At 36.4% G+C, this 22820-nt stretch overlaps 1 protein-coding gene across 1 annotated transcript in view; it reads right to left on the bottom strand.

The window, feature by feature from the left end:
• Positions 1 to 22820, bottom strand: part of LOC134792207 (A disintegrin and metalloproteinase with thrombospondin motifs 1-like) — a 58795-nt gene that overhangs the window by 30002 nt on the left and 5973 nt on the right. Inside the window, exon 5 of the mRNA XM_063763452.1 lies at positions 2226 to 2366. Within this exon, the coding sequence (XP_063619522.1) occupies positions 2226 to 2366 (141 nt within the window). The remainder of the gene's footprint in view (positions 1 to 2225; positions 2367 to 22820) is intronic.

Raw genomic sequence — 22820 nt, 5'->3', positions numbered from 1 at the left:
TCGTATTCGACGTAATAATGAATTTGTGAAACAAAATAACTACTGAGGCACAATTTAACTTTAACTGTTACTCATAGTCTTATATTTTTCGACAAGGTCTTGACGGATTTATTGTTTACTTGTAAAAAAGCTCAACGTTATGAATGGGGAGTAATAAACAAAGTTATTTTCACGTAGAAGCTGAAAAAACAACATTTAAAGCGGCACTAGATGCAATATCTACTTATTTTACTATTTATACTTATTAATAAACGGTGTCTAGATCGGTGTCGGAGATCACTCTTTATAGCCTAGATACCGCCTGTTGCTTAATAATTGAGAAGTTCTTTGTTTTAAAGAAGTGATCTCATTTTCATTAGAGCATAATAGGTAAACATCTACCTACTGTGTATATCTAAGTAGGTACATACTCGTATATAACACTTCACATACTTACCCACTTGAAACTTAGCGCGCTTGTATTCTCATGACACTCGGTACGGTAACAATACTTAACAAAGTGAGAGCTGTATTCTATTACCAAGAATATTGATCATACGAACAACTTTATAAATGTAGCAAGTCAACCAACTTAAATGGGCTTCGTTGTGCTCGTAACGCCCCATTCACTCCAGTTAAGCTCATTAAAGAAAAATCAACTCGATGCAACGGTTGTTTTTCTGTTCAAATAGACACGTCACATTCCTACAACTTCCTTGGCATTATGTAGGTACCAAGTAGTAATTTTAGTCATAATTAAATATATGTAGAAATCAAACATTTGATGTAAATTATTAAAGTAAGCAACACTAACATATCGATTTCTCAGGTATATTTATTTATAAATGTTTGGCAACGCACTTGTGACACTTTTAAAGTAACAAGTACTTACATGCCACTGTCTCAATTAATCATCAGGCCGGTTGCTTGTTTTTATCATTATTGTAGATAGTGCCAACTGTCAAGGAACATAAAATAAACATCTTTGTTTTAAAGCAAAATTTAAGCATTAAAAACACAAATAAATGAAAACTCTACTGATCCTTTGTTTGCCGGTTCTTGGTACCTACTCTGGTACCCTCAACTTTACTGGGTTTCAAATTGAGACTTAGGTATTTACTTAGGCAATCACTTTAGGAAGAATAAACAACGAATCATCCTCCATAAATATACAAGGCTCTGAAAGTACTCCAGTACAAAAACAGTAATTAAGAACGAAAACTAAACTAATCAAGATTAAACTTAAAAGCAGCTGGATTTGCAACTGAGCAGGAACTTCGGCTGGCTGGCTTTGTGCGATATACATTTAAATTACTACTACCTACAAATATTTTGAACATTTAATAAAAGTCGGAAAGGATGACTCACGCTAGACCGGGCCGTGCCCGGGCCGAGGCGTCCGGCATGTCATTTTTTATAACAGCTGATCGGTAATCACGTGGTGCTTTCCATAGAAAACGAAGCTCCGGAAGCTCCGGCCCGGCCAGGGCCCGGTCTAACGTGAGTCATCCTTTACACGCGATATCCGTTAAAATAGCTAGTTTCTTATGGATAACTTTGGCGGTATATGGAAGACTACTTATATATTAAGCATCAATACTGTTTAACTTTTTACGAAAACATAAACAATACAAAGATGAAAGTTAAAAAAACTCATTGACCTAGTCCAAAAATCAAATACAGGACCTCTGGATTGCCGGTTCAGTGCGCCACCCGAAACCCTACAGTTTATTATCAGGCAACGTATTTCCTTCCTGTCGTCCTTTTATTCGTAGTAATAAATTGTGCTCTGTGGTGTTTTTATCATATAAAGACAAACTGGTCAGAATAAGCTTATAAAAAAAAACTTTCTGACTTGGTCTTGTTTTGAAGCGTGCCAGGAGTAGGTATAGTGCAGTGACATCTGTGGCTTTAAGCACAGCCAGTACCTACCTTCACCAACCCTCATAGCGCCACCCCAGATGTGATTCTATTTATGAAGTTCTAACATGTCATGTAAGTGGCATAAGCTGGACAATTTGTGAAGCGAGTACAGTCGGCGGCGCCATCACCGAGCGCGACACGAACTGGTTCTGGTGAAGTGAATAGTAATTCAGAAGGTACTGACTTGGCCTTGTCATGTAGTTGTTTCTTGGAGCAGGCAGACCTGGAGAAGTTGTGAAGCGAGGCGAGTACAGTCGGCGCCATCACCGAGCGCGACACGAACTGGTTCTGGTGATGTGAATAGTAATTCAGAAGGTACCGACTTGGCCTTGTCATGTAGTTGTTTCTTGGAGCAGGCAGACCAGGAGAAGTTGTGAAGCGAGGCGAGTACAGTCGGCGCCATCACCGAGCCGCGCTGCGCCGCTGCTGCACACTGATCCTCGCCGTCGTGCGTGAGGCCCAACCTGGGTACAAATACGTAAATCAATAATTTCATAAGAACAATCTTCCTTACCCTTATCTATGAGTAATATAACTAAGTGATGATGTAAAATTATACGTTATTTAATCGAGCCTACATACTTATTTACTTTGACACCTTAAACATTTGGATATCATATTAAGCAACGCTCATTTTTCTCAGAAACGTGTCCTAAATAACTCGTAATAATAAATTGTTAAGATTTAATCCAGCTTTGTCTAGAAATAACTCGTATCTAAATAACTGTGAGGGTTGCAAATAGAAGAATTCCAATGCGCTGGAGCGATACAACTCATACAATGAAAAGGACTGCCAAAAGCAGTTTCTATCAAGCGAACCGGACTAAATAATATGTTCTATTTTGATCACGATCCTCGGACTTAAAAAAGTGCAATAAAAATATTATTTTTAGTGTTCCTAAAGCCTATAACCACACCAACATTAAATAGTTTGTAGTTTATTTTATACCCGGCTTAAATCCCTAACAGGGATGTTGCGAATATTCGCATCCGCAACCGCGGAATTTCCGCATAAAATCGATGCAGAGCGGATGTCGAACAAATCGGCACAGGAATGTCTTAGCGGCGGCGTTAAGGGGCCCACTGATTAACAGTCCGCCGGACGGTATCGGCCTGTCAGTTAGAACAAAATTTTGACAGTTCCGAACAACTGACAGGCCGATACCGTCCGGCGGACTGTTAATCAGTGGGCCCCTAATTTCGTCATTACCTATAACGAAATCGTCTAGATCCAGAAAAGTCGGCCAAGTTACTGTTTATTAAATATAACCACAATATAACGCACCTATTTAGATTCTTGCTCAAATACTAAACGTTTCGTTTTTTTAAATAAAAATTACTAAAAATGTAATATTTGACGTTTTTTAAGTACCTAATCTTGACATCCGCATCCGCAGATGTCTAAAAATCAGCATCCGCAACATCCCTGATCCCTAATGGAGCCGTGGTTAATGCAACGTCTCAGACGCAACGCATAGTTCGTAAATCAACACATACTGTTTATGTTAGAATATCCACGTGTACAACCAGTGCACGTTGATTTCGTCTAAAATAGATAAAATATTTACGAAGTCGTTTCGAGCATCTAAATATAAGTTATTTTAGTTAGGAGTATTTTAACAATAACAATAGCTACCTTAAAGAGAGAAGTTTACTAATATTTTAGTACGTGTTGTTTTTGTTACATAACCGGACAAGTGCGAGTCGGACTCGCACACCGAGGGTTCCGTACTTTTTAGTATTTGTTGTTATAGCGGCAACAGAAATACATAGTCTGTCAAAATTTCAACTGTCTAGCTATCACGTTTCATGAGATACAGCCTGGTGACAGACAGAGAGACAGACGAGTCTTAGTAATACTTTTTACCCTTTGGGTACGGAACCCTAACAAGTCCTAGAATAATAAAAAACACATAACTTTTTCCCTTATTAGGGAAAGGCTGTTGTTAAACTTGGTTGTCTACGAGGAAAAAGGGATTGTTTTCTAAAAACAACCGAATAAAAGGCTAGTAGCTAGTGCGCCATTTCGTACGTGTTCGCGGGCAAGGCGGCCGCTTTGAACTCTGCTATCAATTCTCATCGCGTCCGCAATTAGTCAGGACACGAAACGGCGCGGCTCAATACCATCTGTTACAGACCTTTCAGAAGTACGCGATCAAAGTACATATCTACCAACACTAAACAACATATCTCATATAAATTGTTAATTAGTTCTTGATTTAGTATGGCGTAGAATGTAGCTTGCATTCTGAATGGCTGCGGCAAATATTGGAATTCGAAGGTCGTCTAACTCTACTATATATCTCTCTTGCATTATTGGACCAATTTAGTAGAGACACGAATTTCGGCTTTCGTGGTAAGCCCCCTAGCTTTTGTAATGACACCGTATCTGCGAATCCATATGAAACGACACGGGAACTAAACGTGGCGAAGATGTTTCGGTGAAATAATTGACTAACAGACCTATTCGGATTTCGAGATAATCACAAGATCTAGAGACGATTTAGAGATCAACTAGATCTACATTAGATATCGACTAGATGTGACTTGGATATCTAAGTCATAACTTGTCGAAATCGTTCAAGAGGACCTCCAGAATCGCGGAAACGTCAAATTTGACATATCTATGTTACAAATATCTTTAAATTATCCATATCGTAACTTGTTGAAGTCTAGTAGAAATCTAATTCATTTTCTGAATCGAGCCGTATATCTAAGCAATCGGAAAATTTAAGCTAATAGTCGGGATTGTTTGTCATTTGTATAACTTTTGAATATTGTCTTTCAAAAATAAATACCGATCTAGTGCGTTGCGTGTAGTTACCTTTTGTAGGGATGTGTCTGATTCTTACAATTATCTATGAGTAATGAGTTCGAGAGATATAAATATCTTCTCAGAAACCATAACACAAATACACAAATATTTCAACCAGAACGAACGGTAGCTCCTCGTATCTAGGGTTTGCAATCCGGATCCGAAATGTATGAAATTATCCGGATCTGGATCCGGATCCGCGGATATTCCCATACATTTCGGATCCGTCGTGCAAACCCTACTCGTATCGATAAATCCAGCTGGAGTTGAAACAAACCACCAGCGACCTATGTTTCAATAAAAAACTTAAATCTAAACTGGCGTCTGACGCATACTACTCAATCGATGCCTTTTTCGAGACCTAACACTGTACCAAGTAGATAATACTATAATATAGGTACTTACACATTAATTTATCTAATAAACAACTACTAGTTCGCGGGCTCAGCCTTGCCTGTCCAACTATGTAAATAAATCTAATAATTAATTAATTATAAGACTTAGCATTAATAGCTAGTTTGTTAGTGCACGACACCTTGCACTTTGTGACTATGCGCTGAAACTTGGCACAGTTGATTCTTAGCTGGTCATGAGCAGATACAGACCGGGAGACCTCGAGAGCCACGTCTCATTTAGTGGGGGGAGGGGGGGAAGTTCGACGCCGCCGCGCTTCACTTGGAGCAACATTTCTCTAAAACTGTACCTATTAGGGCATGTGATATATCATTTTCGGTTAAATTAAGGATGAGGATTTTTTTTTTGGAACCAAAACAATGCACTTTCTAACAAAAAAAAAACATAAAGTAGAAAAGACAAAAAAACGTATCTTGGATTTTTTCATAATTACCAATTTTTTTTTAAGTTTAGTAGGAATCTGAAAACAAAAAATACAGTTGTAAAGCTACACTTATTATGTTTAAGAAAATATATAGTTTATTATACAAAACTGTTGATAAATGGGAGATAAAAAATAATATTAAGCGTGGGCCAGAGTGATCTCAATACAAAATATTATGAATGTGGGAAAGTTACTTATAATTTGTTCTACAATCGTTTATTTTTTAGTTTTTCGTAAATAACTCGTAAACGGTAGCCCACAGCAAAAAAGTATCTTTTACGTAAATAATCTGTTTCGGATTTCTTATAAAATAAGTGCTCCTTTTTTTCGCTAAGGTCAATATTAAAAAAAAAATTGAAGGGAGAAAATAAATACTAAGGTCCTCTTTTTTAGTCATTCGTAAATAACTCGTAAAGGATGTCCAATAGCAAAAAATATTTTAACACAAGAATAATTAGCATAAAATTTCCTACAAAAAAGGTTATTCAAACTTTTTCGCTAGGATCAATATTTAAAAAGGGGACCTTAGAATTTATTTTCTCTCTTTAATATCGTTTTTAATATTGATCCTAGCGAAAAAGTTCGAATGACCTTTTTTGTAGGAAATTTTATGTAAATTATTCATGTACTAAAATTTTTTTTGCTATTGGCCTTCGTTTACGAGTTATTTACGAATGACTAAAAAAGGGGACCTAAGTATTTATTTTCTCCCTTCAATATTTTTTTTAATATTGATGGTACCGAAAAACAGTAGTACTTATTTTATAAGAAATCTGAAACAGATTATTTACGTAAAAGAATTTTTTTTGCTGTGGGCTACCGTTTACGAGTTATTTACGAAAAACAAGAAAAATAAACGATTGTAGAACAAATTATAAGTAACTTTCCCACATTCATAATATTTTGTATTGAGATCACTCTGACCCACGCTTAATATTATTTTTTATCTCCCATTTATCAACAGTTTTGTATATTAAACTACAGTAGAATCCGGTTAGTACGACTTCGCATATAACAACCAACCGCTTATAGCGACGAAAGTATAGGTACTTGTTTGGTTTTAGTACGAGCTACTATGAAAGCACAACCGTTTATTACGACTCCGCTTATAACGACCGATCGCTTTTAACGACGGGAATTGACTCAAAATCCGTCCGTCAAGTCCGGTTACAACGACGAGCGACGTAGTTTTTACAAATAAATTGTTGGTAAGAAGCTTACTCCGTCCCGCGCATCCAACTCCCCTCCCCCTTTTGCCTATACGGAGCAAGATGAAATAGTCATGTGACTTTTCGTAATTTTGCAAACTAAATAAAACCCAATTCCCATTATTCAATTGAGCTTAAACTTCACATACATAATTATGTAAGTTGGGTCACAATGCAATACATATTTTGGTAGGTAGGTAAGTATCTTCGAACTGATCTGATGATGGACACAGGAGGTGGCCTTTATATTTTAGGGGATTCGAGTAATTTGCGGATGACAAATGAGTACGCGTACCTTGAAAAGTGGCTTCTTCTAAACACACAAGTCTCTCCATTTAAGACAAGGTGTCGTAATACTAACGTAAATAAATATTTTAAAAGAAATGTTTCTTTTTCTTTGATTATCGCATAAGTATTAATAAATACAAAATGATGTAATTATTTTGATTAAAAATATATATTAAAATTGGCAGTTCGTTTTGTACGACGTCCGGTTAGTACGACGTAATATCAGCGGTCCCTTGGGCGTCGTTATAACCGGACTCTACTGTATATATTTTCTTAAACGTAATAAGTGTAGCTTTACGACTGTATTTTTTGTTTTCAGATTCCTGCTACACTTTAAAAAAAATTGGTAATTATGAAAAAAACAAAAATACGTTTTTTAGTCTTTTCTACTTTATGCTTTTTTTTTCTTAGAAAGTGCATTATTTTTGTTCCAAAACTAGATTCCTCATCCTTAATTTATCCGAAAATGATATATTACATTCCCTAATAGGTATAGTTTTAGAGAAATGTTGCTCCAAGTGAAGCGCGGCAGCGTCGAACTTTCCCCCTCCCCCCTCACTAAATGAGAGGTGGCTCTCGACGGCTCCCGCTCTGTATCTGCTCAAGACCAGCTAAGAATCAACTGTGCCAAGTTTCAGCGCATAGTCTCAAAGTGCAAGGTCCCCATACAACGGTGTGCAGTAACAAAGCAGCTATAAGCATATATGTACCTGACATGTAAAATTATATTTTTATCAATAAAGAATTGAATTGAATTGAATTATGGGAGGCCATGCGGCTGATAGGTATTATGACTAATTATTCTCAAAAGGGCAATTTAAAACATGGTTTTTGCTTTTTGCCTATCAGTTATCTCATATATAGGTATATTATATAATATGTTTAGTGTTAACCCTTTGTAATTATACGTACCCTGAAGGTGGGTCAGGGGTTCCCTACCTTTTTGTCCGAGCTACCAATTTATTAAAATAATGTTTTAATCACTTTTGGTCATAAAAGGCCCAAACCGGCCACACCCTTTAAAATCATCTAAGTATCTTTTATCACACGCAGACTTGCAATGCAGTAATACATACATTATTTAAATCCATTAAGATGGTTTTTTTATTGTTTTGAAAACTACATACATTAATTTACGGTCGAATGAGTGAAAAATACTATAATTAAATGACATTAAAGTAACTACTGAAAAATACTAGATTTTATTGAACCGATTGTATTAGATTGATTTCTTCTAAATTAATTTTAGGTACCTATTTACTTATGTCGCTGCGAAGATGAAGTACAGCTAATGCCGCACCGAAGACAGTAGGTAGATGGTACCCTCTGGGATCTTACAATATGATTACAATTTCAATTACACTTGATTTCTAATTTAGGTATACAACAATAAAATAAATTCGCACAGCCAGCTAAAATTTGCTGTGCGTATTACCAGTGTCACCTGCCTAACTAACCTACGTTTAACTTGTCCTGTGCCGTTAATAATCATCAGTTTTTTAGGGTTCCGTACCTCAAAAGGAAAAAACGGAACCCTTATGTGATCACTCGTGCGTCTGTCGGTCTGTCCGTCCGTCACAGCCTATTTTCTCGGAAACTACTGGACCAATTAAGTTGAAATTTGGTACACATATGTAAATTAGTGACCCAAAGAAAGACGGACATGTAACGTTAACAAATTAATTTTAAACATGGGGTCACTTTTGGGGGGTAAATGAGAAAGTTAAAAAATAAAGTTTTTCAAACTATATCGTGTTATATATCAAATGAAAGAGCTCATCTTGAGAATTTCAAATATATTTTTTTTATAATTTTAAAATACTTTCAAAAAGGAATAATATTTCAATTAAGTTTGTGATTCGGCATTTAACGGTTTTTGACGTTTTGGCTTGTTTCTGACACAAAATGTAATTAACGTAAAGTATTAATCAATTTGCTCATGTTTCATATAAGTCCTAGGTTAGAAGTTATTTTAGAAAATACCCAAAAAATTTCCCCCCCCCCCCATTTATCTCCGAAACTACTAAATCGAAAATTATGAAAAAAATACACAGAATAGTTATAATAATACACCTATAGATGACAGGAAAACCTATTAGAAATGTGCAGTCAAGCGTGAGTCGGACTTAATGTACGGAACCCTTGGTACGCGAGTCCGACTCGCACTTGGCCGGTTTTTTATAAACAGACTACCAGTGAATACAATAATACATACTCGTCCACTTAGTAGTAGAATAATCTTGAAATTAAAGCATACCTATTTATGTTTATGTACATAGTACATACTTCGACCTAAAATGGAAACAACTAGGTCGTTTACCTTATAAAGCACAATTTAACTGCGGGCTCAGCACGGTTCCATTTTTATCGACTATCACTATGCGCGTCCCTTTCGCACTTACATACTTGTTAGAACGTGACAGGCATGGTGACAAGGGATAAAAACGCGACCGTGCTAAGCCGCCTGGTTGGCATCCGAGTTGACGACGTGTTATCGCAACATTCGCAACTAATGTAGTGTAAAGGCCTGGCCACAGCGGTTACCTATGTGGCAGGTCTTTGGCTCTGTGTAGTAGAGTCTGACCAGTGAGTCGTGTCACAATCCATTTTTTTTAATTCTTTATATGGCAACTTTTTTTCCTATCAAGTAAGCTGTCAGTTTCAAGCTGTCATTTAATTTCATAGTAATTTTATTGCCAGGTGCGGTTTTTACTGACATTCCCGCGTTTTTTTTTGTGACACGACTCACTGGTCGGACTCTACATTATTACGTACGCATTGTGTATCGCATTCGTTACGAGTACCTACGCAACGAGCAGGAGCCGTGTTGAATTACGCATGCTGTGTACATCGGCCTTTACATTAAGTGCTACTGCGAAGCAACATGCATTAAACATGTCCACTTCCATGACTAAATATTGATAAAAGGGACATGTAAGGGGATATATTATAAAAGTAACGTTAGTATAATCACATAACCCAAACTACTCAAACAGCAGATTTTTTTAATATATTGACATTTCAAAAAGCGTGGTGATCATTGGTTTAACCATTTAATTTTTGGTGAGGTGTAACTGTGAGGGGTTACTTCGAAAATGGGATAAGTTTTAAAATACCTATGTAACATATCTTCTAAAGTACTAGAAGCCTTTTTTGCTGTCATAGCAACAGTAGGTAAGCGACATGCCTCGTTAAGCGTTGCAGTAGCATTAGTGTTGCCAAAGTATGGAAATATCCTGGTGTAGTAGATATTAGTGAGTTTAAAAATTACCCCTTTTTAATTAATACTTATTAAAAATAAACTAGTTAGTAGGTAGTACTACATAATAAGAAAATGGAGTTTCTGGTTGTATGCGATTCCATCCCGGATTACAAACTATATCACTGAAATCAAGCATCAGTAAACAAAAATCCTTTCATGTTTACCTAGGACCACTTCTCGGTCCTCATTAATTGAAGCAAATGAAGCTAATTACGCGTGAAGAGAGCCGAGAGGCCGGCTTTGACATGAGTAATTACCGAACCGAATTTATTGCCAAGCAAAACTAGACCTTTTCAACAATAAAATTAGTGACCGTTGAGATACGGAAATATTTTCCAGCGGCATATTCATTCTTGAAATTATACATTATATACTTGATTTGATTTAAAAATGGGATATTTTATTTGTGGCTTTGTTTGTGGGTGACAGAACTTTTTTTTATGAGTTGGTGAATATGCAATGTACAGTAATTCTAGATTGGTAAAATAAAAGGATGTTTCTGTTTGATTTTAAACTGTCGTGAGTCATGCTCAATAATATCGTGAGTTAAACCGTAAAATTAGCTTGATATCTCAAGGATTTAAGGTGGTTTTCCTAAAAGGTTCAATATTTTATTCAGCGCTACTACCCTACTCGGAAATGGCACATCACTACTCCAACACGTGGTAATTGTAAAATAAATCGTCTAGTTAAACATCTTTCTTTGAGTCATCCGACCCGCTTCATCACTTAACGACGCTGTTAAATTTAGAACGGCTATAAACTAGCCGAGGTTTTACCCTTTATGTCCCGCGGTAGGTAAACATCCCATATATGTGAAGTAAATCATTTTAATCATTCCAGGCTGCGCTAGCATGGCCGTATAGAGTCAGAGGTATGTTATTCAACATGCGATATAATGCGTCTCAAAACTTAGTGCACCCAAATACCTAACCTGAAATACTTTAGCTTTATACTCAGGGGGGAAAACGCTTACGTTACTTAGGTTACGAGCTTACAAGATTTAATTAGCCATAAAAGCATTCCAATCAATGTCATAACATAAAAAAACTACACTTTGCGAAAAAAGGCCTAATAAAAATGTACATCCTACTTTTATCTGGATTACGTCCATAACCAAATTTAAATGGCAAGAGGGCTCTTACGTTTATTTAAATTAATAATCGTGTGATTGGTGTAATAAGTGCATGCTAGTTTCGCATCTCGAGGGGCCCACATACACTGGTCCACCTGAGGCGATAGCTCGCCTGCCTAACGCTGTATGAGTAACAACGTTGCATTGTAACTAGGGCGAGTACACTCGACTAAGAGACATGTAAATATCGCAGAGATAATCTGCGTGGCTGCAGACACTACTGTCAGCTGGGTAATGAAGATAAGCGTACATATACATATGTCGTGTCTCTATCTCTACCCTAAATGTTGATGCTTACTTAAATATGTAATTAAACTGTGATTATGTACACCTAAGTATATTAGCTCCTGTGAGAATTATACATACGAAAGATAATATATACTAATATCGTCATTATCATACGATAATCTTGGAAAATGTGGAATTACAGTTGAGTAGGCACTTGCTTTGCAAATGGCCCACTGTATGTGAGATAGGTAGGTATATATCAAGTCGGGATCTCTAATAAATATATATTTATTTATATATCTTATCTCGAATCCTCGGTAGACTCGCCCTCAGGCTTAATAAATAAAGAAAAAATAGGTCAGTAAAAATGATGGCTATATGTTCATTTTAATCTTCTGTGTCTAACTAAATATTCAAATAGATACCGTGAAACAAAAAAATATCATTCGCTCACGGATTATGTATTTTGCACACTGATTTCAGATCCTCGTGGAGAAAATCCAGGTCGAGCCCGAAACTCCTCAGGAAAATTATCACTTTCGATCGTGACACGACTACGTAATGTCGATATTTTTGTGTGAATCCCTGAAAAGGACATAAAACAGGGTACATTGAGCCCGAAAAAACGGACAAGTATGTTTTACCTACGGTTGATTGGATCCTTCCCCTTAGTGACAGATGACCGCAACGCAACGGAAATACATTTGCGGACACGCCATGTGAACCTCGAAAGGTCCGGGCGTGTGTGGAAGTAATGTTATTTTTAAATATCGTGTTGAACGCGGTATTGAACACAAATATGCCATTTTACTTGCTTACCGAACACGGGCGATATCGATTATGTCGAAGAACCAGTACCCATTAAAGTGCAAGTGGTTAGTTTGTTAAGTACGGATCTCGAAGTCCCTGCTCTAGTGATCCAATATTTCAGATTAGCATTTAACTTAGGACTCGACTTAGCTTTTTCTGATTTCTGAACTTTTTTTAACTTTTTAACGGTTTTTTGTATAAATGTCCGAGTCCCTACTTCCTAGAGTAAATTTTTTTTCTTCAACTTTTTAAATAACATATCTCCACCAGTACAATAGCGTTATTTTTTATTATGTACCAGGCAGTCTACCGTGAACATTGAAAAATCTACAATCGTTATCTGCCTAGTTTTATCGCTCAAATACGCAGATCACAATTTTCGATTTTTCGATAATGGCGGTAGGGTAGAGATACTGAGGTAGGTACCTACTTCTATTTCGATGGAACGTTAGAAATGTAGGTATGATACGGTATTTTTTCCAGAATTTGACAGTCTCTTAATTAAGACTGAGTCGAGATTCCTTGCCATGACTTATATGTTTTCGTGCGCGACAACGCAAGTCAGTTCTTCTAATTTACTAGTCCTTATAAACTTCTCTTGCGCAACCATTAGGATCACTCGGCCGGCACACGTGCGAATCTAGTTGGAGTTGAAGCCCGCAAAGTAACATGAGTTACTGAACTCTGAACTAGTGACTGAACTTATATCTGGGATTGCTTATCTTTAATTAATTGGATATTAAACTTACGTCGTTTGCATCCAGCCCCTGCATCTAGAGGTTGTAACATGTGGAAATTGTAAAATTATCAGCAATTTAGCCCTGTAGATATCTGGTATTACTTTTGGGGCTTTGCAGAAAAGTGTCGGACACATAACGCTATTTTTAACGCTTCTGATAAAGCTAACTAGCCGATATTTGGCATGGTAACGTTTGATAACTTAGCTTTACATAAATTCATCGATATACTATACCTAATACAGATTTTTGCAGGTTACTGAAGCAGCAGTCCTACGCGTCACGTCCCGACGTTAGATATTTTTTAGATATTTTTTCTCTTTATTTCTTCTTCTTTTCTTAGATACATTTTGTTTTTTTGTACATACATAATTTGTAATTTTCTTGCCGCAAACATGTGCCGATATCTACTAAATCCTTCTTTTGACATTTCGGTTACCTCCAGTGCCTTAATATCTAGCACAATTCCTCAACTCTCTATCTGTAGTCCTCAAATCCTAAAATCGACAGATATTTACTCTTTTTATTATAACAAGCTCAGGAGTCATCAAAATATGTTAAAGTCTGACCAGTTCTATATATTTGTGGTGACCCTTTTATGAAATTTCATTTCAATTTCAAATGATTAAGTATCATTGATACGCACTCATTCATCTGCAGCTCTACATAAGTCAGCTACCCGTTCACTTCTTATTTTAAACCCAGATGTGAAACAGATGCGTCGCACAACTTACCCCTAAGCTTCAATGCAGACGAGTAAAGATAAAGACTGTTGTGATTCTTATACCTTTAAACGAGCAATTCTTGTATATACATTTATTTATTTATATACATATATATTTTGGGGATCTCGGAAACGGCTCTAACGATTTCGATGAAATTTGATATATGGTGGTTTTCGGGGGCGACATATCGATCTAGCTAGGTCTTAGCTCAGGGAAAACGCGCATTTTTGAGTTTTTATGTTTTCCGAGCAAAGCTCGGTCTCCCCGATATTGGCATTTACATGCGCAACCTAGCGAGATCTCAGACCCCTATATTTGAATAGAAATTTAGATCTTAGCTTAAAAGTGTTAAGCCATTCAGTGGTTGCAACCAGGTTTGACTTAACTCAGATAATTGGCGAATCAGTTGCGCTGTGATTTCCTAGTAAAAGGTTACTTAGGTTGAAAATATTTCTAGTGTACTTAACTATTACCTATTTAATTTTTACTTGGTTACTGGATAAATATAAAATTTGCGAAACCTTATGCGAAATATAACAACCATAATAGTTACCTACTCCTTACCAACCGTCTCGTCTGAAAGTCTCGAAGAAATCGAGTCTATATATTTTACTCGTCTCTGTATTCACTAATGCCGCGGGCTAGTATTTCAATAGTTTGCCGAGCTTCTGCAAACCGCCCAAAAGACCAGTATAAATTTGATCCCCGATTTTGTAAAAGTACTAGCGAACTCAAAATGGTGGTGCTACTGGCTAGGGATAAGTTCGCCTTTGTACTTCTTACTAATTGTATGTTATTTTTAATATGTCTTTTTGTAATAAAGAGTTTACTACTACTACTACTTATTTAACAAAGTATCTACTCGTCTGCTTTGCTCTGTAGAGGGCCTACCGCGACCATTTAGTTCGTTGTTAGTCTATTTGTCTCTCTATTGCTGGATAATATGCAAGAGCGGTAGAGACGAAGATAGCAACATTTCGTTTATCGATGTTCGCGGCAAGTCGACAGAAGTTCATCGGGTAATTAGAACGCCGCGCTAAGAAATCAGATGCAACTCAATAAACTTATCTTAGTAACTGCATTCAAGTAATTATCCTTGTTTTATAGTATAATAATAGCAAATAAAGTTTATACAGTATGCCTCTAACATGTAACTTATTTATTAGTAGGCTTCTTAGCTTTAAATATAGCTGCACAATAATTGTTAACCCTTTTTTCATATTTATTCGTAACAAGACTATTTAGCGCAAAGGAGGCTTTAACTTACTAACTTCTCTATTATGTGTCAAATTAAGGGTTAAAACCATGACATAATACAATAATATATTAAAAGTTGATATACATACACTATTAGTGAATATAAACGTAGATACATACGCGTAACCTTGCATATCGAAATCAATCGGCCCGAACTAATCGTACAGAAATAGACCAAAGAGATGCGGTTACTATCCATTGAGCAACGGACCTGAATACTTATTCCTTTTTACGAATAGGTTCTCTTTTGCCTGTCCAAAAAGATGCTGACAACCTGACAACCTATTGAATATTTGTATAATAGGAATATTTTACTTAGAGTAGCTTTCTCTGCTTGTTAAGACTTCGTTTTCGTTTATGTGGGCATTTCTTTTGAGAAATAAGCCAACTGGACGGACGGGATGCTATTGACGACGGAGCTGCTCGCTTTTCTGTTGGCACGAAGTACTTATGCAAAGCAGATACGGAATTCCTTTGATTACGGTGTAGATTTTTAATTTTATAGGATGTTTAATCCCAGTTGAATTTTTTTGAAAGGGATTCTTATTGTCTCCAAAATAGGTTTTATGGTTAGGTACAAAAATCAATTTTAGGTATATATTGTACAGTTTTTGCTTTTCTCTCACTATTACTCGCTCCCGCAGTGGATTTGTGGTACAAAGTATTCTGAGACGTCATTACGGGATTGTAATTTTAATAACCTAGATAAAAAAAGATAAAATAAAAAAATAAAAATGGCATATTCCGGAGCCTCATTTATTTACATGTCAAGGAAAAGCTAATATATATTTCTATATCCGTACGTGTCTGTACTTATATTTTCTAGTAAGATACGAATGTTTTATATCGAACATAAACTGGAGTCAACTTAAATACATGTCGTAAACACATAGTTCTTATTAAATTAAACGGTAGTAAAGAACCAGTTCCAGGCTGATATTTATTTTATAGGTAGCCAATATGGCTACATAAATTACTACTACGTAGTGGCATTTACATTAAAATAAACCCAATATTGTAAACATAGTTAAATCCACTTAATAATATATATATATATTACTGCAGTATACTTAGCCTAACTCAAAGAAATAAAAATTACTAAATTACCTACTGTTTATATTTTCACATTTAATTTAGCAATCGTACGAAAAAAAAAGCGATGGTGGCCTAGCGGTAAGAGCGTGCGACTTGCAATCCGGAGGTCGCGGGTTCAAACCCCAGCTCGTACCAATGAGTTTTTCGGAACTTATGTACGAAATATCATTCGATATTTACCAGTCGCTTTTCGGTGAAGGAAAACATCGTGAGGAAACCGGACTAATCCCAACAAGGCCTAGTTTCCCCTCTGGGTTGAAAGGTCAGATGGCAGTCGCTTTCGTAAAAACTAGTGCCTACGTCAATTCTTGGGATTAGTTGTCAAGCGGACCCCAGGCTCCCAAGAGCCGTGGCAAAATGCCGGGATAACGCGAGGAAGAAGAAGAATTTAGCAATCGTACGGGCTGGAGATTATAAAATATGTACAGTCAACATGAGATATGTCGTAACAAAACAAAGTGCTCAAAATACCCAAAAGTGTACTCTAACGCTTTTACAGTTATGAGTTTAGATATTAAAAGCAGCTTGTTCCTTGTTCGCTTCGGTAAATGTGATGGTGAATGGCATGCATAATTGGATACCCTTTTTTAAGGTATTCATTTTCAATATTAACATGCACTTATTTTAAAGTTAAAAACGCACAAGATATGTATGAATGCGTAAGTACAGCCAGCATCAAAAGTAACAGATCAGACTAAGTGTCAAAAATATTATCCACCACAAAATGCTTAAAAGTATTATAACCATTATCTAATAACTTAACAAAAAGACATATACATGTAGAAAACATAGACTGTGAAGTGTGACAGAAGTATTCCAGTGGCAGACACTTTTGGCTCGTTTGATGCTGACCGTACCTGTACCTACGCGATAGCATTAAATATAAATGTAATAAACTATATAAATTTCATTGGTACCGTTATTTTGCACCCATATTGAAATTCCTGGCTCTTGTCATCTTCTTTTAAAGTTTTATTAGTTGTTTAGGAGTTGTTGGCAAATTTTTAAATTATTTATTTCACACCTTTGTTCGATATGATGTCACTAAACAAGTTAAAGTATGTTTATTGATGATTACTTACTAGAAGTTTTAACACAGTAGTGTGATGTTATTCGAAATATTGAACTACCTAGTCTACCTATCGATATTTATGAATAATACCTCCGTTTACTTCGTACATTAGGTGCTTAAAATCTTGAGGAATGTGTGAATATGCCTAAAAATTATTGCAGGTTTATCATCGGCCTAACTACTAATTATCATATCGTTTATAATGACTGCCTTAGTTCTAACAGAACTTGTGGCTCTATGCTGTAAACTCGCCAAGTTAATGGCGAAATTTTAAATTTGAAAACGGTTAAGGTTAGGTTTACGATTCCTACTAGACAATCGTAAGATTTTCGAGCTATCAAATGAAACTGTTATCAACGTATTAAGTCCTTTTTGCAATTAGGTAATAATATTTAAAATTTATTAAACCTTTGTCACAATGAGTAAGTTTTGGTTAATATGTTCCTTACTGGTTCCAATTATTCTCCCAACTAAACCGAGTTAATTCCTATCGCTTCAGGAGAGTTGATCTGGGTCGCCCAGTAAAATATATTCCTCCAATTAAGCATAGTTGTTAAAAATTGCAACAGCTGGCAAATCCTCTGCCCGTTTGTCACCAAACATTAATTATTGTGACGGGTAAATCCGTGCAGGAATGGCTAAATGATCTTGAGTTCACGTTTCACTGGTTTTTTCATTGTCACGGCTTGGTATTTGTGAGCTATGAGAGTGCAGAGCCCGATCGTCGCGGTTTACTGACTGAACTGGCCAAGTGCTAATTAGAGTGCAAAGGGTTCTTTGTTGGCTCACATCGATGAACAGACTCTAAATCAGTGACCGGGAATTCCTTCGGGTTAACTATGTATGTATGTAGCTTCAATTACGTATGTGTACCTACATAGTATTTAGGTAAACGTTGTCAATGTCAACTGATGCAATCATGTGACGATTTTGTGTACCATATGATTCCACTTTTATACCAATATAAATAAAAAAATAATGCCTTTTACAATATTAATAACATATATGTTATCATCATAACTGTTACCATCAAAGGATTCGACTTCCATAGTTATAAAAAGTATACAAATATACCGGCAGTAACGGTCGTGCCTGTCCGATCGGTATGAATTGTACCTACACATTGAGGATGATCTTCATCCATATTATGCTTGTTGCATATAAGTATGTTTTTTTTTAATAAATTTTTGACTGACATGGCCACCTTAAGCTATAAACTAGGTAGTAGGTACACAGTGTAAAGCGACCGTCTCTTGGTCGTTAAGCACGATCAAGGACAGGAGCAGACGGAACCAACGGGCCCGGAATTGTGGTCACGCCCGCGGTCACACAAAGGCTTGGCAGGCACCGTATTGTCACTGCTTAAACAGCACTGACGAGTCCTCAGTTTAGTTGAACCAGTAAAAGGAGGACGTTAAGATCCAAAACAATTTTACTTAGTCGCGGAATATCACAATGTTACCGGACTTTTCTCCTCATCTTGGCGCTTTCCTGGTTGCATTCTATTCTTTCACTTTTGTTAGCGCGAATCATAACAAACCACGAAATCAAATGCAAGCCTAAAGAAGCTCCCAAAGTCCGGTCGAAGCGGTTGGAAACCTAGCCTAAAAATAATCACAGGCTCTTATTTTTGAAAAAACGACTGACCTTATGACCTTCCAAGTTTCCAACCCAGACGGGGAAGGGATATCATCATCATCACTAGGCCTCATAGGGATTAGTACAAATTTTTACTTGAATGCTTATTGCTTAATCGTGCATTTAATAGCATCGTCCGAGATCACAATTAGACTGGAAATACTCGGCGAGCGATGACAATAAAGGGCCAACAGCATCCGACGTCGACAGACGACCCTGGGACGCATTTAAAGCTTAATGGAAACCAAACAATGAATTCTAATTAAATTCACATATCACCCGACTAAGGATACAAAGGGCCTGCACTGCAATTACACTTCCTCTAATATTTGCCAAGAAACGTGTTATTGTTTCGACGCCGTTGTTTTAAACTTTTGCTACGTCACTAAACTGTTTACATGCGATGTTGAAACAACATGTTTATGAAACGAGTAAGTTCGTGACAAGCGCGAAATTGTACTCGCCGACATGAATACAATGTATTTGCCAAAGCAGGCTCCAGCCAAAACCTTACCTAGGTTAAAGTTGACTCGATTAAAAAAAAACACGAAAAATGTTTGATTTTCATTTAATTTCATGTAGGTATGAACAATGGAGGGTTCCATGTACTTTTAATACCTCGGTAGTATAATTAAGGTATAAAATAGCTAGTGATAAAAGCCGAGTGACGTCACGAGCAAAATTTTAATCAGAAATATATTTTCAGAGTAATTGAGGTAATAAAACGTTTAAACCCGTGCGATATCCTTATCTTCCGTTGTAGTTAAGTTTCGTGCTATATATTTTATTCCCTTTTTATTTCCTGGTTTAGGTACACCACCTTTGAACTGAACCCTAAAATACTGTACGTTAATGGTACTCGTACTTATGCTGTGCAACTGATCATAAAATTTGTGATCATACAAATAAATGTTTTAACATTTATGCTAAGCTTGAACCCTAGGAATAAACAAGACTAGAGGCTTATGTATGATTTGGAAGATAACTATGAGAGGACGGAAGGAGGTTACCAAAATCCATGCATTAGGTAACTAGCGGTGCCCGCAGCTCCGCTCGTACCTACATATATATACATATTATAAAGGTCCTGATACACTTTTTTAAGCAGATTCGGCGAATTGTTCGACGAACGCTAGTACATTCTTCTGTTCGTGAGAATGCTCATTAAGTACAAGTGAATACTTAAGTCTATCGGCACGGCATCCTGTTATAATAATGCAAGACGCTTCTTATAAAATGCCAATGCAAGATAGGTTATACCCGAATTTAGTACGAATAAATTTCTAATGATATTTCAAGCGTCACATACACCTACAAAGGCATGTAGGTAGTGGTCTCATTTTAGAGCACACGTGCTGCTTTGGAATATGAGAGGTAGTTGTGTCATAGAGCGGATTTAGATTTTAAAAGTCAATCCTTGATTTGATATTGAAATTATACTCGTATTACTCTCTCGCGCTCGAATTAAGATGACCTAGATGCACTGGAAGGTAAACGTAAGCTCACGTCGCAGTCCTCTTAACTCTAATCGAAGGAGATAGGAGTTTTGCCGACAATACCTAAAGTTGCATACCTTAAAGGAGGTAAGAGGTTTACATCTTTAGCCGACGATTTATATAATATCAAATCAATATAAGATGTTTAAAAAATGTATGTGGCCCATAATCATATTACTCTAAGAGTAGGTTCCTAGTAAATTCTTAATGGGATGCTGATAGTTAGCCCGTTTTCTGGAAAACAGATAGGTACTTGAGATAATTTATAATATAAATATATGATAATAGAGTTTTAAGTAGGGTCTACTGTGTGATAATGTATACCTAATCCTTGCCATTTTTACATTTCTTCAAACTTTTCACATCAATTCAATTTCACATCAGTTGAAACCCTATAGGTCCGTGGGATCCCAGCGCGCATAAGTTGTTCGCAGAAATCGCGAAGCGTCTGGTTGACGTAACTGGTGACCGAAGAGCTGGCGGCTACCTCGCACAACGTATCAGAATTGCGATACAGCGAGGAAATGCCGCCAGCATCCTTGGTACAATGCCTCAGGGGCCTATTTTAGATTTAAGCTAGTAACTAATTTCGTTTAGTAGTACCACTGTATATATATTGTATGTAAATAAATGATTTTAACAATTCAAAATCTCTAACTATACCTGGAGTTACGTTGCATGAGATTAAGAATGGAAATGAAGACTTCTTAATGGGACTTGGGACTAAAAACTTTTGTTATTGAATTTATATCGAGAAAGTTTCAGAGGAAATTGGCCACTGATGTCGCATTCAACGGCCCATCCTAAAAGGGACGATGGGGGTCCATTTAAAGGGAGCGGATTTTTTACTGGAAGCCTATTGAGATAAGTAGTCATTTCTTCTTCTCAAAAGGTTATCTATATAACCTCCTCCTCCTGCTTTTTGGTATCTTGAAGATTCTGTGAAATTTTCATACAATTATTACTAATGATGGTGCAGATGTTACTTAGGGTCGGTTGTACCAAACTATTTGTCATCGTTAAAGAGTTCGCTAGATTTGATTGTATGGAAAGTTTCATAGTAAACCGCCGGGTGACGTTGGTCAGTCTGTCAAGTGCGGATGGTGCAACTGGCACTTAATATACCGGGTGATTCAGGAAACATTATGTTATGATGTGACTCCTCCTCTGCTGGTCGCATTTCTCAACCGGTTCTCGTGAAATTTTTTGAGTAGGTTCGATTATATAAGGTACTACCTTATTAGTTGCAGATATTTTAACAGATGATACTTTACTTTAAAACATTTATTTAACTTTAAATAGAAATTAAGAATATTTAAATATTTTTTTTGTTTTAATTTACCGAACAAAAACTTAATTATAAGGAAAACTGCAAAAGGTTATTAGGATGAAGTGGCCAGACAGTTAGGTGTTAGGTAAAAGAGGTACTAGAATCTGTTCAATGAGTTCACATTTAATAATCACATTAACACCCACCCTGTGTTTTTACCTAGCAAATTAGTTTTTCAGTTTCTCCAAAAAAACATCGTAAAAGCTATAATGTTTCATACTTAAATATACTCCAGGAACCGAGTACTATCAGCTGTATAAATATCTGCAACTAATAAGGTAGCACCTTATATAATTATATAGAATTTTTGGGCGATTCAGTTTTTCAATTTTTTTAATGCCGCCATAAAAAGTTACGTATAGTATAGACTATAGAGTACAGAGACACTACTGTATTAAGTACATATAATGAAGGGATACCTGAAGCTACTATTTATAAACGGTTATCGGCATGTAGTGTTCATAACTACCTATTTATACTTATTGATAGGTACAGATTATCATTCCAAATGTTTATTTTTAGTTGGTGTCTAGACTACATGGTCAATGAATAGAACAAGAATAAGTCAATAATGATGTCATTTCTTACAGAGTGCAGAGTGCTATCAATTATGAAATTGACCTCATTTCTAACATCTTAATTTAAATTGCAGATTAGGATATACATATATGCAATATGCAATGTGAGTAATTGACAAAGCACATTCTGTTAAAATATGTCTAATATTTTTTTTTCCATAGGTTAGATAAAATTATAACTCATGTTAATGGGATGATTCTGATGCGGCAAGGCTTTTTTTTACTACATCGGTACTTATTCATTAGTCAGCTGGTATGAGAAGACGAAGGCACTGTTCGAGCATCTTCTAGTTAGCCCCTCGTCGCCAGACAGAATAGACCGTATAGACGGGGACAAAGCCCGATGACCCGCCGAGCGGCGCGACTGTCAGCGAAGCCCTAAAGTATGATGGTTTATGAACAAGCT

The sequence above is a fragment of the Cydia splendana genome, chromosome 7 (genome assembly GCF_910591565.1).
Source record: "Cydia splendana chromosome 7, ilCydSple1.2, whole genome shotgun sequence".
NCBI lineage: Eukaryota > Metazoa > Arthropoda > Insecta > Lepidoptera > Tortricidae > Cydia > Cydia splendana.
The sequence above is the reverse complement of the archived record's forward strand: the minus strand, read 5'-3'. Positions and strand labels throughout refer to the sequence as shown.